Source organism: Astatotilapia calliptera, chromosome 18 (genome assembly GCF_964374335.1).
Source record: "Astatotilapia calliptera chromosome 18, fAstCal68.1, whole genome shotgun sequence".
In the NCBI taxonomy this organism is placed as follows: Eukaryota; Metazoa; Chordata; class Actinopteri; order Cichliformes; family Cichlidae; genus Astatotilapia; species Astatotilapia calliptera.
The window spans coordinates 6,033,483-6,048,038 of NC_137439.1; the positions used below are offsets into that span (position 1 = coordinate 6,033,483).

General features: G+C 39.1%; 1 protein-coding gene across 3 annotated transcripts in view; it reads left to right on the forward strand.

The window, feature by feature from the left end:
• Positions 1-1,588: 1,588 nt before the first annotated feature.
• larp4b (La ribonucleoprotein 4B) overlaps positions 1,589-14,556 on the forward strand; it is a 48,116-nt gene continuing 35,148 nt past the window's right edge. For all 3 annotated transcript variants that reach the window (XM_026148823.2, XM_026148824.2, XM_026148825.2), the window contains exons 1-2: positions 1,589-2,162; positions 10,928-11,061. In XM_026148823.2, the coding sequence (XP_026004608.1) occupies positions 10,981-11,061 (81 nt within the window). In that variant the 5' untranslated portion in view covers positions 1,589-2,162; positions 10,928-10,980. The remainder of the gene's footprint in view (positions 2,163-10,927; positions 11,062-14,556) is intronic.

Consider the following 14,556-nt stretch of genomic DNA (forward strand, 5'->3'; position numbering starts at 1 on the left):
TACTGGGGCACCACAGCTGACTGTCCTGTCTCCATTCCTGTTTACTTTTCACTGTTGGGAAAAGAAGTGCTCTGATGACGCTGCAGTGGGTGGGTGTATTAAGGGCTGGCTGGAATTGGAGTGCAGGGAAAAAACCTCCTGAATGTCAGCAAGACAAAAAAGAGTTGGTTGGCTTCCAGAGGAGAGCTACAGGTGTTCACTTGAATGGCAGACTGGGCTGGAGGACCAACATTGGTGCTGTATATGAGCAGGGAATGAGCAGACTCTGCTTTCGGAGGAAGCTCAGTGTGCGGCAAGGGCGCTGTTTACTTTGCAGTTGACTGCTGCGTGGACAGCATCGGTGCCAGAGATGGCAGCAGGCTCCACAGGATCACTGGCCAGAATCTGGAGGCGTCTGAGTCAGTGAGAAACAGGAGGTCACTGAACAAACTGCTCTCCACCATGCCCCATCACACCTGCTCCGCTCCACACTGCAGAGGCAGCAGAGCACATTCTTCCTCAGACGTGTTCAACCTCACTGAATGAAGAACGCTTCAGGAAATCATTCCTACTGCTCTCTGTTAAACTGCATAACGGGTCTGTTTTTCTGTGTCAGGTGAACACACCTGTCATGACAGCAGAGTCCACATACCTTCTTTGATTTATACTGCATATATTATTAATTAATGCCATTTGAAGTACTCTTTCGCACAATCTGAGTCTGAATTTTATATTTTTTAACTTAGCTTCAGTTCTGTCTTCTTAATTTGTAATCACTGTTGTGTATATATAAAAATTCTTTGCACCACCTCAAACTATAAGATGTGTCTTTCTACCTATTATACAGAAACATAACACAATAAACCTATTTAACATGTAGCGTTAGTCTATTGATATGAGGTAAACAATATAAGCCGCCTTTAAAATACTCTTACCCGAATAGAAAATCCTCATTTGTCTTGGACCTTCTTATATTTACGAAAGTCTGTCACAAACTGACTCACCCTCTTAGATCTTAGATATCGAACTTTGAGCTATCAGCTTTCACAGTTAAAGTCCCCAAACTGTGGAAGATTAAAATATTAGGGAAGCAAATGCTACAGATAATTTCAAGAACACGTTTTTATTTACTAGTCCTTTTACCAAATATTGAAATTAAGAATAGCAGTGCACAGCCATGCCTGTTGAGCTCAGCCACGTTTGGTAATCTAGCAGATAAAAACCATTTGCATGCCTTCCTGATTAGTATCAAAATTTTTCTTATATATATATATATATATATATATATATATATATATATATATATATATATATATATATATATATATATATATTCCTTGATTATGTTTTGCTGATTTATTTTTACTTATGATTATTTGTGTGTATTTCTGATAGGTTGCTTGTTTGATTAAAAGCCTGGTTTAAGATGTAAGTGGCCCCATTTTTAAATATGTGAATACGTTTGAAGCTATCTGATATTATTGGGCTTTATTAATTAAAATATTTATAATGAAGCTCTGGTCTTTGGTGGACACTTAAAAAAAGTTTTTCGGAGATGTCCGGTAAATCTGCGCTATAGACGATCTTTGCGCTGCACACGAAAAGGAAAGGAAACGCCGACTTCTCCATTCCAAACCCCCCTCTTCTCTCTCTCATCTTTAGCAGGAGCGAATGTTTGATCGATCGGAAGCTGGAAGACGAGTCACGTTTATTTCTCACTTTTTAGGCTTCCCCTGATTGTTTCTGGACTGGCCTCCCTCCCTCAGAGCCTGCTGTTGACCGTGAGGGATTTTGCTTCCAGACGCCAGTTTTCATCGACTGCACAAACTTGATAGGCAGGCAAGCTAGCTAGCTAGCCACCTAGCTAACTTGCTAACTAGCTTGCAGTGTTGTTAAGGGGGACCTCGTTTTCCTTTCTTTTCCCCCCCTTCCCCGTGTCAGTGTTGGAGTGTTTTTGTCATTGCGCTGTAACTGGCTGTGGGTGGGTCCCCTGACACCTGAAGACTGTTTGCTGGTGAAGTTTGAGCCGGTTGTTCGCAGCTAGCGTGCTCGATACAGCTTGCTAGCTCGCTAGCTAACACCCTGCGCATTTAGCCTGGAAGCCAGTTCGAGGCCTCAGTCCAGCACCACCTCCAGCAGCAACTACCACAGTGTTTGCAGAGCCGTATAGTGAGAGTTGACAGGTGAGTAAGAAGCTGTTCTCTGTCATTAAGGGGAGAGGGGTGGTAAACACACGGTCAGGGGCAAGTTAGCTCTCTTGCTAACTAACTGATTCAAATCGGTTGGGGGTTGGGGAATCCGCGAATTCACGCCTGAGGTCGCCATCTTTCATTGGATGCTGCTGCAAAACCAGCTAACAAGACATGGCTGCTACTTTGCAGTCGGCTCAACTTTACTACACAGGCGTCGTGGCTACAGTAGCTGTGTTTTTTCTTTAGCCACGCTCAGGCCGCACTTCGTCCTCATCACGGCGCAATTATTAAAGGAGTGTCGCTGAGTTTGGCCCCTGGCATGTGAGCTGCAGTCACTGCCGGCTGTCAGCTGCTAAACGCGCCTGCATTGCGTCTCCACTGGAAGTTGTTATGTTTTTTGACTTGTCAAGTTGATCCAAACAAATGCTTCTCGAGTGTGTGTGGATGGACGGAGGTACACGCTGATTAGCAGCGTTTACAGACATCCAAGATGTCTTGCGACCATCCTCCACCAGCGGTAAGCAACCGACTATAAATACAGTCCTGTGGACCACCCTTGCATTTTTCACCGGTAGAGTTGAACCTCGGCCTTGTTTTAGAGCACCGGCTGGGGGTCATAAATCACCTGAAGTGATTGAGCAGGGTGGAAACACGACAGGGGAGGAGTGAGCAGAGCTTGTTTTGGTTCAGGCCCTGTCTAAACCTCATGATTGAGTCACTGCATCTGTAGAGGAAATGGGATGTGGTTTGATAAGGATCACTGTTTGTTGAAGGGTTGTATTGAGGGGTTAAAGTGGGGATTCGGGGGGCAGCCTCAGGTGTAGTGGTAGCGGGGTTTCTGGACTCACAATGGGCATTTTTTGTTATGAGAAAAGCGGTTGGTCTGCATCTAATTACTTAACAGACATCTCTTGTTTTCTGGTGTTTTTGTGGATTTGTTCACAAAATATGTACTCAAGGTTAAGTAAATTAACCCACCCTTTAAAAACATTGCTTATTAAAATGTTTATTATCAGTATTGTCGTTTTCCTTTGGAATAACTTTGAAATAAGTTGTTTAACATTGTCTGTATTGTGTGCTCTGAGGTCTGTACTAGGAAGCAGAATTTGGACTTGAGCAAGATAACTTCAGGTGTAACTCTGGGTCTTTGGGGTTATGTAGGTATTTTTGTTGTTAAGGCGATACATCGCTTGCTCCAGAGCAGCTTAAGTTCAAAATAAGAATGCTCAACAGGTACGAAATAACTATCCATTTATCAGTCAGCTCTTTAGAAAGTGGTGCTGCTGTGATTGCTCTGACCTCGGGCAGGAAGGATTGTTTCTACATGACTAAACATTTGCACATTTATTCTCTGAAAGAGTGACACAATGAATACACACAGGTGAGGTTTTTGTGTCTCTAAATGTACTTACTACAAATACCACTATAGCTGGTCTCCTCACTGCAGTTATAATAACAGCAAGATGAAAATAACTAGTGGCTAAAGGTGATAACTGCTGAACCACTAACCTCTAACCATGCAGTTCTTATGATAGATATAAGATTTGGAGCTTATTCTTATATTAAGTTGCTCATTCAGTGCAACCTCTACCATAGTAGAAGTTGCACTGAACAAAAATATTATTCTACTGCTGTTAGTCCTCTTTAACCATGGGAGACACAAGAAGAATATTTAAAGTACACAAAACATGGATATGAATGAAAAGTTAATGCGCCCTCTGAATTTTGGGGGAAAAAGCAGAAAAGAGAAGCTGCTGCAGCAGGTAAACCAGAGTTCCACTCAAGTTCCACTGTAGACTGTAAAGGTGTTGTGTAGGTCGGATGTGGGTCCACCTCTGCAGTGCTGCCGCTGTCCTGTGGCTGTGCACCAGTGCAGATGCAGGGCTGAGCTCGATTAGACAGCTTTATCTCTCTGTGGCAGTATCATGTCTTAGAATTATGGGAATTGATTAATCTTACCCTGGACATACTCTAAAGTTCTCTTCTTCATTTGATGAGCATCACTCATAGAGACTTGAGGAACACATTTATTCCTGTTTAAAACTATTTTAAAACTATTTGTTTTGTTAGGAAATTTGAAAGTATGTGTCCACCAACCAAGCACCATCACCAGTACTGTTTTATTTTATTTTTTTAAAGGATGGTAAACCAGTATTTTTAAGTAGGGTTTAATTTACTGAAACTTAACTTTTTGTTTGTGAAATCCACAGAAACAACAGCAGCTAGCATAAATAGAAGTGACGTTATGATGTTATGGTGACCAATGCTGAGAGTATTCTGGCACTTTGAGGCGTCACATTAAGTAATTTCCTAATTCTAACCGTGGCTCTGGCCTTTCTGTGTGGAGTTTGCTTGTTATTCCTGTGTATGTGGGTCCTCTCCATGTTCCTCCCACAGTCCAAGGACTGCTTATGTTAAATGGTGATTGTAAATTGGCCGTGGATGTGAGGTAGATTAAATGTGGCCTTGTAGTCTAAAGCTCTTTGAGAGGGCAGCAAGAGTTGAAATTTGCTATAAATGTGTTTTCGCTACAGTTATATGCATACCAGTCGTGCTTATGCATAGGTGCGCATTAAAGGTCCACTCTATGCCAGCAAAAATCCTACACACTAACCAATATGAATCCTGTTTTTAATTTTTGGTCTTTATTTCTTCTTCTTTTATTGTTTAATGTTCAGGCTCCATCTGAAAGTAAAAAGTAAAAACCTGAAACTTTTTTGCACACATCAAACACCCCCCCCCCCCCTTTCCATCTTTAATAATAGAGCTTTGACGTGGTCAGGCTGTATTATCTTCGTATTTTCTAAAATTATAATTTTATCTGAGTCGGTCAATTTTGCTCTCAGCACACTTATGATTGTGATTGGTCAGATGCTGCCAGTGTTAATTAGATTAAGTTGATTAAGTTGGCCTTTGTGTAATCAGTTGGCCTAATTGTTGATGTTTGGTGTAGTTAAGCCAGATAAAATAAAGAGATCTGGGCATTTTGTTATGCCTTTTGTAAGTACAGGTATAGTTGGAGTTAGAGTGGGATTGGCTGGGGGGGCTCTCTAAGTTCAGGTACAGTGAGGGTGAAATAAGCAAGAAAAGAATTTGTCTTGAGTTGTTTCTTTTTGAGCAGGCAGTTATGAGCCAGCCTGTGTGTTTATCCAAGTTCAATTTGACTTAATATTTATAAGCTGTTACTTTAAACCACAGTACTACACACTACCAGGTTAGGCTGCCTTATTGCTGTGTGATTAATGAAAATTACATTTCACTTACAGTTTTGGCTTCTCACAATTATCCATGTTAAATGTTTTGACAGACTGATAATATTTCAGTGACGACCTGTAGAGCGACCAAAGGGAAACGTCTCTGGTCTGGAGTTTATCCTGCATAAAGTAAATATCACACTTGGCTCACTCTCAGAGTGCAGGTGTTTTCTCTAAAAGGCAGTTTGTGTGTTGGTTGAAGGTGTTGTCTCAGGTTAAAATTACAACGCTGTGGGCATGAGATGTATTCCTGCTGGCTGCTTAAAGCTAAAAAATGTAATTGTTGCTGAATTGGAGAGAAATGAGCTTCTTTAATTATATTTTAAAATAAACTTCTGATTTTTTTTTTTTTAATCTGGATTTAATTTAATTTTAAAATGGTGTGGGTGTGGGGAGGTGTGAGTTCTCTTCTTAACTACTTGCCACAGGAGGGATTTATATGCTTTTGAAATAATGAGTAATTCAAATTGATGAGCAATTAGTGAGTTACTGTGCGTGATAGCAAAAACAGAATTAAGAAAAACTCAACTTGGTTAATATTTAGATGACATTTGATGAACAACAGCTCCCAGCGCAGGACGCAAAATCGTCATCTTTACTGTTTTTGAGAGCAGCACAGTTCACACAGTCTATTTTAGGACAAAAGCTGTCCAACCTTTCTGTGTATTTACTCTTACACAAACAAGGCAGAACATGTTAAATGTTTTAGCTGAATCAATTGGACTGATGCTTTACCTCAGTAACATTAGTATTACCAGTGTGAGGTTCCTGAAGTAGTTTAAAATAGTTTACATTAATGTCACAACAACTGTCATTTTCACAAGTTCTCCGTTTCCTCTGAGTGGTTCTTTCAGTTGATTCATATTTACATTTGTGGCTAGTGATCCAAGTTTGCATGCTTTCAGCTTCATGGTGTGCGATAGTTTCTGACCAGAGTGAAAAGGTTGTTCTCACTACTCTAACACAAGCATTGCCCAACCTTTGGGCTAAACGAAGAGTATTTTAGCTGATATCACAGCCTGGTAGCTATGTCATTTGTTGTGCTATGGGTCAGCTTATATATCAAGTAGATGTAGATCTAACAGGTTCATAATATGATTTCAAGTTTCTGCACAAAAGTATTGAATTTAAAATTTGTTTATAAATTTGGCGGCCAGCAATCATGAAAACGACACAGTCCGGATCAAACGATGACTATTTTTGCTCCAGCAGGAAGCATTTGGTCCTCCACAAAAGCAAAGCCTGATCAGCTCGAGTCAGGATGATTAAAGGAGAGCTTTAGCTCGGTAAGATCTCTCTAGAGGAAGTAAAACTACTGAGGTTTCTGTAAGTGAACCTGTGGAAGGATTATTAGTGTTTGCCTTCAGCTTCTTTTATCTCCAGAGTGCTCACAGGCTTTCACATGGTCTGCTTTCAGCTCTGTGCCGCTTGCCTCGTAGGTGCAGTGCAGAACATCAGTTCAGCGTTGCCTGTTGCAGTCTTCGCCCCCATCTGTACCCCAAAAGCTTCCTGCAATTCATGTAACATGGGCTCTGCCAACAAAAATGGCTGTTAGGGTGTTTTAGGGACAGACTAACACCATTTTTCTTTTCTTTTTTTTTTTTCCTTCCTTAAGCTGTTTACCAAATAAGCTCTTACGGTGTCTGTAGTTTTAAATCTGCAGAAACCGTTTCAGACCACGACCCTTTCTGGAAGAGCTCTCTGAGGTGAGCGTGGTTCAGCCTCAATTGGAACAGGCAGTTGACCGAAGGGCAGCTGACATAGACAAGAATGAGACTTTCTGGCTTTAATCACAGCACCAGGGTTTTTTTTTAATTTATTTATGTGCGTGGTGATTTTTATCAGAGGTAGAAGTTCAAATCAGAACGTCAGCATTAAAGAGCAGTAGTTCGGAAAAAAGGCTGCCAAGACTTTGTTGTGTCAGTATGTCAGTCCTTTAAATGTGTGACAGCAGAAACAGAAAAATACATCACAGAGAATTTGGTACTGAAGCACACAAGGTGACATGAAAACCCAGAACCCCCACACCCAATCGTTGGGTACTGGCTTCCTATTTAGTCCAAAAATAATAAAATAATAGATTTTGCATGACTTGTCAGCTAGTTACACACTCGGGTTGTGTGCAGGTTTCAGTTGTTAAACCGTTTTTACAATGTTAGGTGCAAAGTTTATCACGCAAACAGATGCTTCAATTATTGATGTGAGTTGATGGAGGCTTGTGCTATGCCCCATTCATCACAGCAGCAGTGACACTGTGTCATTATGTGGATCAAAGGTCACCGGCTTTACAGCCACACCATTCTTTTTCTGCTTTGTATGCGAACACAGCGAGGGCCCGTGTCAGGGACAGGCGCCCAATTGTTGGGCGGATTATCACCGCTTTACAAGCAGGACAGAAAAGAAGGTGTTTCCAGTGGTGTTTTGTTTTGTCCCCCCCGTTACACTGAGGTCAAATGTTGTGGAAGTGATCATCCAATCGGGCCTTGGGGATGACAGAGTGATGTCGAGAACTTGACCTACAAAACCTCATGACGTTTGACTCGTGTATAAACAGAAAGCAAAAAGTGCAGCTAAGCGTCCTTTTTACGTGGAAAAGAATTCAGGGAGGCAGGGCTTGATGATGTAAGTGTTTTGCTCGCATTTGTGGCTAAAAATAGATGCACGAGGACAATAAAAAGTATTTAGGAGTGTATGTTCAAATATTTAGCCAGAAGGATGGAGCGTTGTAGCACTGACAGGGGCAGTTGTTAAAGCCCATAAGAGTCCTTCATTAGACCGCCTGAAGAAAAGTGACATTTTTGGCTTTAAGGAAAAGCTGTTTGTTTAGTCTGCTGCGAGCTGTAAATTTGGTAAACTTCAGGTTTATAGAAGCTATCCAATCTCTCTAGCAGACTTACCTGCTATTACAGTTATTTTAAAGCTTTAATAACAAATATTGTCTTACACATTTAGATTTTAAAAACATAGCGGCAAACTAAACGGACAGCTTTTATTTATGACTTATCTTTGTGCGTTTGCTTTATTGCTGTGTGAAACGAGAGAGCAGTGGATGAGAGCAGCTGAAAAGATTATTTTCTTCACGTTTGTTGAGCAGTCGGTCCAGAAAAGACTGTCACAATCACGGCAGGTAATAATCCAACCAATGACGAGTGCTGCTCCTGTTAACTGAAGAAAAACATTTTTGTTTTAATGCGCCTGCTTTCACCGCCTCAGAGAAATGAGGCTGAAGATCAACCAGAAATTACACACATGATCTGTGTCAGTCTTATTGTTGGTTTATTATCAACCTTTCTGTTGAGACAGCAGATTACAACATTAGCATTAATCATTTTTAATCACTCACATGCTGCTAACTGATACAGACTGCAGTTTTTAGCCACACATGTGGAATATGATGATCATTGCCACCTTCTACGATACAGTCTTATCAGAATACTTCACTCATGATATGACAATTTAAATTTTTAAAAATATTTTGCGATGAGTATTGCAATAACACATACTCTACTTTTTCACATTTTGTCAGCTGCATTCTTTCAACACATTTGAAAAAACCCCCGATCACATTCTTTTAACTAATTTTTTTCAGTGATGTCCTCAAAGTTTAACTTAGCCAGTATCTGTTTTATCCTATAAGATAAAGTTATCACACTTAAGCTGTTTTCTTTTCTTTTCTTTCTTCTTCTTTTTTTTTTTTTTTTTTTTTTGCTGCAAAAATTCGACTGTCACGACAACCTGCCATAAATGCTGCCAGACAAAGTCTGTGTGCTCTGTCTGCTATTGAATGGGGTCAAGTAGGCAATTAACTGTGATAAACCATTGACAAGCACATATCTGCTGCTCTCTACATAGACAGAAATTCACATTTAATTAATACATTTCCACTCTGCAACCTTGCTGTTCTATAGGCATATAAACCAGAATACAACTAGCTGGCAGCCTGTTGTGTTGAGTCCCCTCGAATCCTGGTCATTGACAAAGACTCATTTAGACTCATGGCAACTTGTTGGCAATCTGTCTCATTTATGAATTAGCAATTATTTGAAAGCTTCCAACAATTTTTCTGAGTTACTGCAGTCTGTCAAAGTTGCAACTTTGACAGTTTGTTGGTATTAAGATTGCCTCCTATCTGGAAATCTGTGCAATCGCCCTGCCATCATAAGTGGTCATGAGAGTGCAACAGCATCAAGCTCTGGGCAAACATTTTGTTACCACGAGTCTTAATCTGTTGCAGAATGTGAAAAAATTCAATACAATGATTTCTTTCTTTCTTTGTTTCTTTATTTGATTGGCCCAGATTATTGTGTTTCATTACAATACAGATTTTTGGTGTCTCTGTATAGATACAATACCACCATAACAAAATATTGCAATGCTACTATGTATCTTTTTTAAAAAATACCCCTAATAAAAATTGTCAAAAGAGGTTAAAAGTTCACTTTTTTTGTGTGCCCCACAAGCAGCAAATGTAGCAGGTGTTAAAGATAGAAAACTGTTTACTTTCTATGGATGCACCTGTTGTTTTCAACATAACTGCATGATTGTTCTGTGCTGGGATGCACCATCACACACGTACATTTTTTTTTTTTAATTTTATTTTATTTTTAAAAGTGAGAAAAAACCATAATGTTAAAATTCAGTCCTACAAGCATGAGTGCTGGTAAACCCATAAAAGCACGAGATAAACATCAGCACTGTCATCAGTAAATGTCAGTATCCACAGGCAGCAGGAAATGGAAAATCCTTTATTGAATGGGAATATAAAATACAAAATTTGACCTTGACAAATGCAACCGTTCAATAAAAACAACAGCACAAAAGAACAATTACACATTTTATTTAAATAACTGGCTAAATATTAAAGCCTGCATCGTTTAATGCAAAAATGGCCAAAACATGGCCAAACTGTCGACTAAACAAACAGCTGCTAAATATGAATCAAAGCCACGTTGTGTAATCGAGGCCTATAAAGTAGATGGGTCTAATTCGCCGGTTGTTTCTGTTATGAGTTTCAGAGCTTTTTGTGTTACTGTATTTGTATTATTGCTAATTGATAGCTTTTCTTGTACATTGGTGTGACATACTTTCAATGTGTCAGAACAAGCTGACGTTTGATTTTTCACATTTTGTCATCACGACTGTCTGAAGTGTCTGAAATTAGAATAGTGGCCTCCGTACATGTCATTAAGCACAGATTGAAATGGTTTGAACAACAGCATATTGTCAGTTTTGCCATTACAATTTTAAGAGAAACAGCAACGTGTTGGTAGTTTAAATTAGTGTAAATTAAGTCTGTGCGAGGAAAATATCCACACATGCACCGATTGTTATTCTGTCCATATACAAGCATTCAAAACAATTTGTGTGAAAAATCAGATTTAATAATGCAACTGTCAGACACTACCTCCTGACTCCTTTGTCTTACACATGTACCAGCTGATGATATGCTGATAAACATCCGTTGTTGACTCAGACTTGTTTGTCCCTTCTGCCCCCCTGTAGCTTACTTGGTGACACAGAGACTTCTCCCTGAGGAGCCAAGAAGCAGACGGCTCATGACTTCTGACCAGGACACGAAAGTTGTAGCTGAACCACAGGTGCAGCAAGTACAAGAGGCAAAAGAGAACTCTCATTTGGTGAGTGTAACGCGCAAACACTCGTGTTTTTCAGTTGAGCTTTACACCACTGTGCTGTTTTTACTGGAGCCACCTGCTCGGTTTGTTGTAGTTCAATGCTGTTCCAGCATGTGTTGAGCTTGTATGCAAACACAGTCATTCAGGGAGTTGTAGCTGCACTTAAACTGAACAAAAAAGGTTGGAACTGATCCTGTTTTTGGTCTGGATACCCTTTAGCTGAAGAGCCAGGCATATTTCTTTGGATCTTTGGCCCTACAAAGGCGTGATTGCTGACTTTCAGCAGTCACTATTGTTGAGCGCAGAAATTTACATGCAAATGTAAGCAAACTTGGATCAGTTCTTGGCAGCAACTTGAGCAGCGCTGTAGACGGTGACTACAATGAAAGATTTTTAAAAACAAGAAAGAAACTGAGGTGGTGCTTAGAGTAGAAGGAGAAGGAGGGGTACACAGTAACACGCTGACCTGGCCCGTGTTCCTGTTCCTCTAAGTCAATAAAGTTGTTACACGAATGAACCGTACAGAAACAATTTGGTTTATGTTGTTTCCAGTTCATTAAAATAATCCATTTGACTGATGGAAAACATGGCGCACAGTTTTTGGTTGCATCAGGGACATTTTCACACTGGTTTTCAGACAAAGTTTGATGTCTGTGTTAAGGATACACAGCAGCTTTTCATTAATATTCAACAAAAATGTCTTAACGAGGGCACAGTACTAAAGCAAATACATTAGGGCTGTAAATGCATATTCTTCGTATGATTATGTATTTGAGTGAGTCTTTGTAAAACAGATGTTTAAATGTGAAAATAATAGATTGTGGGGTAAACATAGATTTGAGCAGAGCCTTACCAGCTGGAGAGAGAAATTATTTTGTCCTTTAAACAGTGTCATAAGTCATAAAACTTTTTTTAATTTATTTATTAAGTTTTTTGTTCTATTAACTCTTTTATGCTGATTTTTATGTGTAAATAACAGTTAATTACTGCATGAACAAGCCTAATGATTGGACCCTTACATCTGATCTACAAACTGGCTCAGACCTGGAAATCACAATAGTTTGATTCTGTGTGGAGGTTTTGGATTCAATAATGGAGCCTTTACAGCTTTGACAGCATTTAATTAATAAAATTATTTTTGATGATGTAAGATCACTTTTCTTCAGGCCATATTTATCTTTTTTTGTAGCTTTTATTTTATTTGCCTTGTTTATCCATGTAAAGCACCTACACAAATGCTGAAATTAAAAATTAGCCAAAAACAAACACAAAAAATCAAGTTCATGTACATTTGAATAGTCCCAGGCCAGTGCAAGTCTGCCTCTAAGCAATTTATTCAAAATCCTTTATTTTAAGTCCTTTCTTTACTTTGTATGACAACCCTTTGTCCCAGTCTTGGAGAAAGTATTCTTTTTTTTTTTTTCCTGTCTGAGCTTTCACATCAACAGAATCTCCTCAACAGCAAACACCTCATTCTGTAGCTTGGTGTTTCAATCCTTAGTCAGTGTTTGGTGATAATTTTCTTTGCTGGTGTCAGATATGTCCTTAGGATATACGTCCCTTAAGACAACTCGAGTATAGGATCTGAAATGATCTTGGAATCATATATTTCAGAGTCTTTCACCAAGCTTACCTAAAGCTGAATGAATCCCAGTTTTATTTTCCCAAATGTGAGTGTGGTTTGGTTCCACATGACCACATTTTCATAATTTCCAGCATGGCTGTTTAGTGTTTGTCTGTTTGCTTGTAATTTGGAGCATTAAAGTTAACAATCTGGTTCTTCCAACTAAATTCCCTCAATTTCAGTGATTGTGTTGTTGATGTGTTATCCACATGTGGTATCAGATCTCTTCTGGGATTTCTTCATCCAGCTCCCGTTTGAATTTATTTTTCATATATAAGGTTATAATGTATGTCAGATGACAGACACTAGTGTGGGAACTGTTTCTTGGTAAGATGTTCCAAGTGTCTTTATAGCAGGATGCATTTTAGCCTAATTTATCTTTATGCCATTTATGTTGTAATCCCATATCATGGTTTTGTACACAAAGCCATGTTTATAATTTTTAATTGTAGGATTTTATATGTGATGTCCAGATCACAATCCTTATAGTTTGTGTTGGAATAAGTGAAAAACCTCTGCATTGCCGCAGACAGCCTGTAATAGTTTATTTTTAAATCTTCTTCGTTTCTATGTCTATGCCCTTATCACACTTAAGCTCACATCATAATAGATTTTACCTGAATATAAATACTATACAATCTGTATTTTATATTAAAGTGCTGCCGTGCACTACTTTAGAGTTATTCTATAATGGGCGTAGCAGTAAAGATACTCTAAAGGTCAGTATTCATGTCGCATTTTCATAATGTCACATGAGTTGTCACAGTGAATTATCTTTTGTGGGGATGGCTTTGGGGCTGTACCATAACATAAATTCTCAAAGTATCGAAATCTAAAAAACAAAAACCTCTTTTTCGTATGTAACAATGGAAATAAATATAATTTAATTTTAAATCTTGGAATATTCAGTTTTTATTTCTGGACTTTGGATTACCTGTCACATTTATTTATCTCTATGGATGTATTTCATGGTAAATCAGCCAGAGAAAGTTTAAGTTTCTCCAGCAACAGCCTGCCTACATTAAACTACATTGGGGGGTGGGGTGTGGTGTATCTCAAACCAGCCAAAATGGCATCATAGCTGCCACAGCCTGCTTTCCACTGCAGCTGATTTCCCACACTGATTGCATATAATAGATGACTGTTCAATAAAGAATCGGGAGGCAAAGAAAAAGGCAACTCTTGTAACTAAATAACCATGACCTGTTTTTGTTTCTCACTTTTCATGGGCCTGTAGCAGTCCTATTGATCATAGCTGTGACATTTTATTTCTCGTTGAAGCGTGAAGGCCAGACACATCAAAGTTTGAGTCCTGTCTTTAGGTAACATGTTATTTTTTTTTTAGTAAAATGACTGAGTGGGTCTGACTACACTGTTTTTCTATGACAGATGCTTTGAAATGTTCTAATGTAATAATCATGGTTTTCATTTTTACACAAAAGGGTTAGAAAACTAATTTAAAAGTCCTCATCGGTTTAAAACTCGGGATTGAGTCTTAAGTGGCTTTCCTGCTTAATATTTGTAAGTTAAAAAATAACACAGTATAAACAGATGTGGTTTCTTCTTTTTAAACACAGAGAAATATCTCAAGTTCTCTACACGTTGTATATTAAAGATGAATCACACCGATCAGTCAGTTTCGTTCTGTGGTCTGCACTGACTGAGCCGGTGCAACGTGTGAAGTGTCATTAACGTACATCTGGGTGTGTCTGAAATTGCAGAAGGTCACCGTGGGTGTCAAGCAGACATTTCCATTATCCGAGTTCAAGTCAAGCATAATCTTTGTTTGCCTCACAAAGATTATGCTTCCCATTAGTACTGTTTTGGAAAATCTTCCGAGGGAGGTGGCACCAGGATTTGTGGCCTCTTAAAGC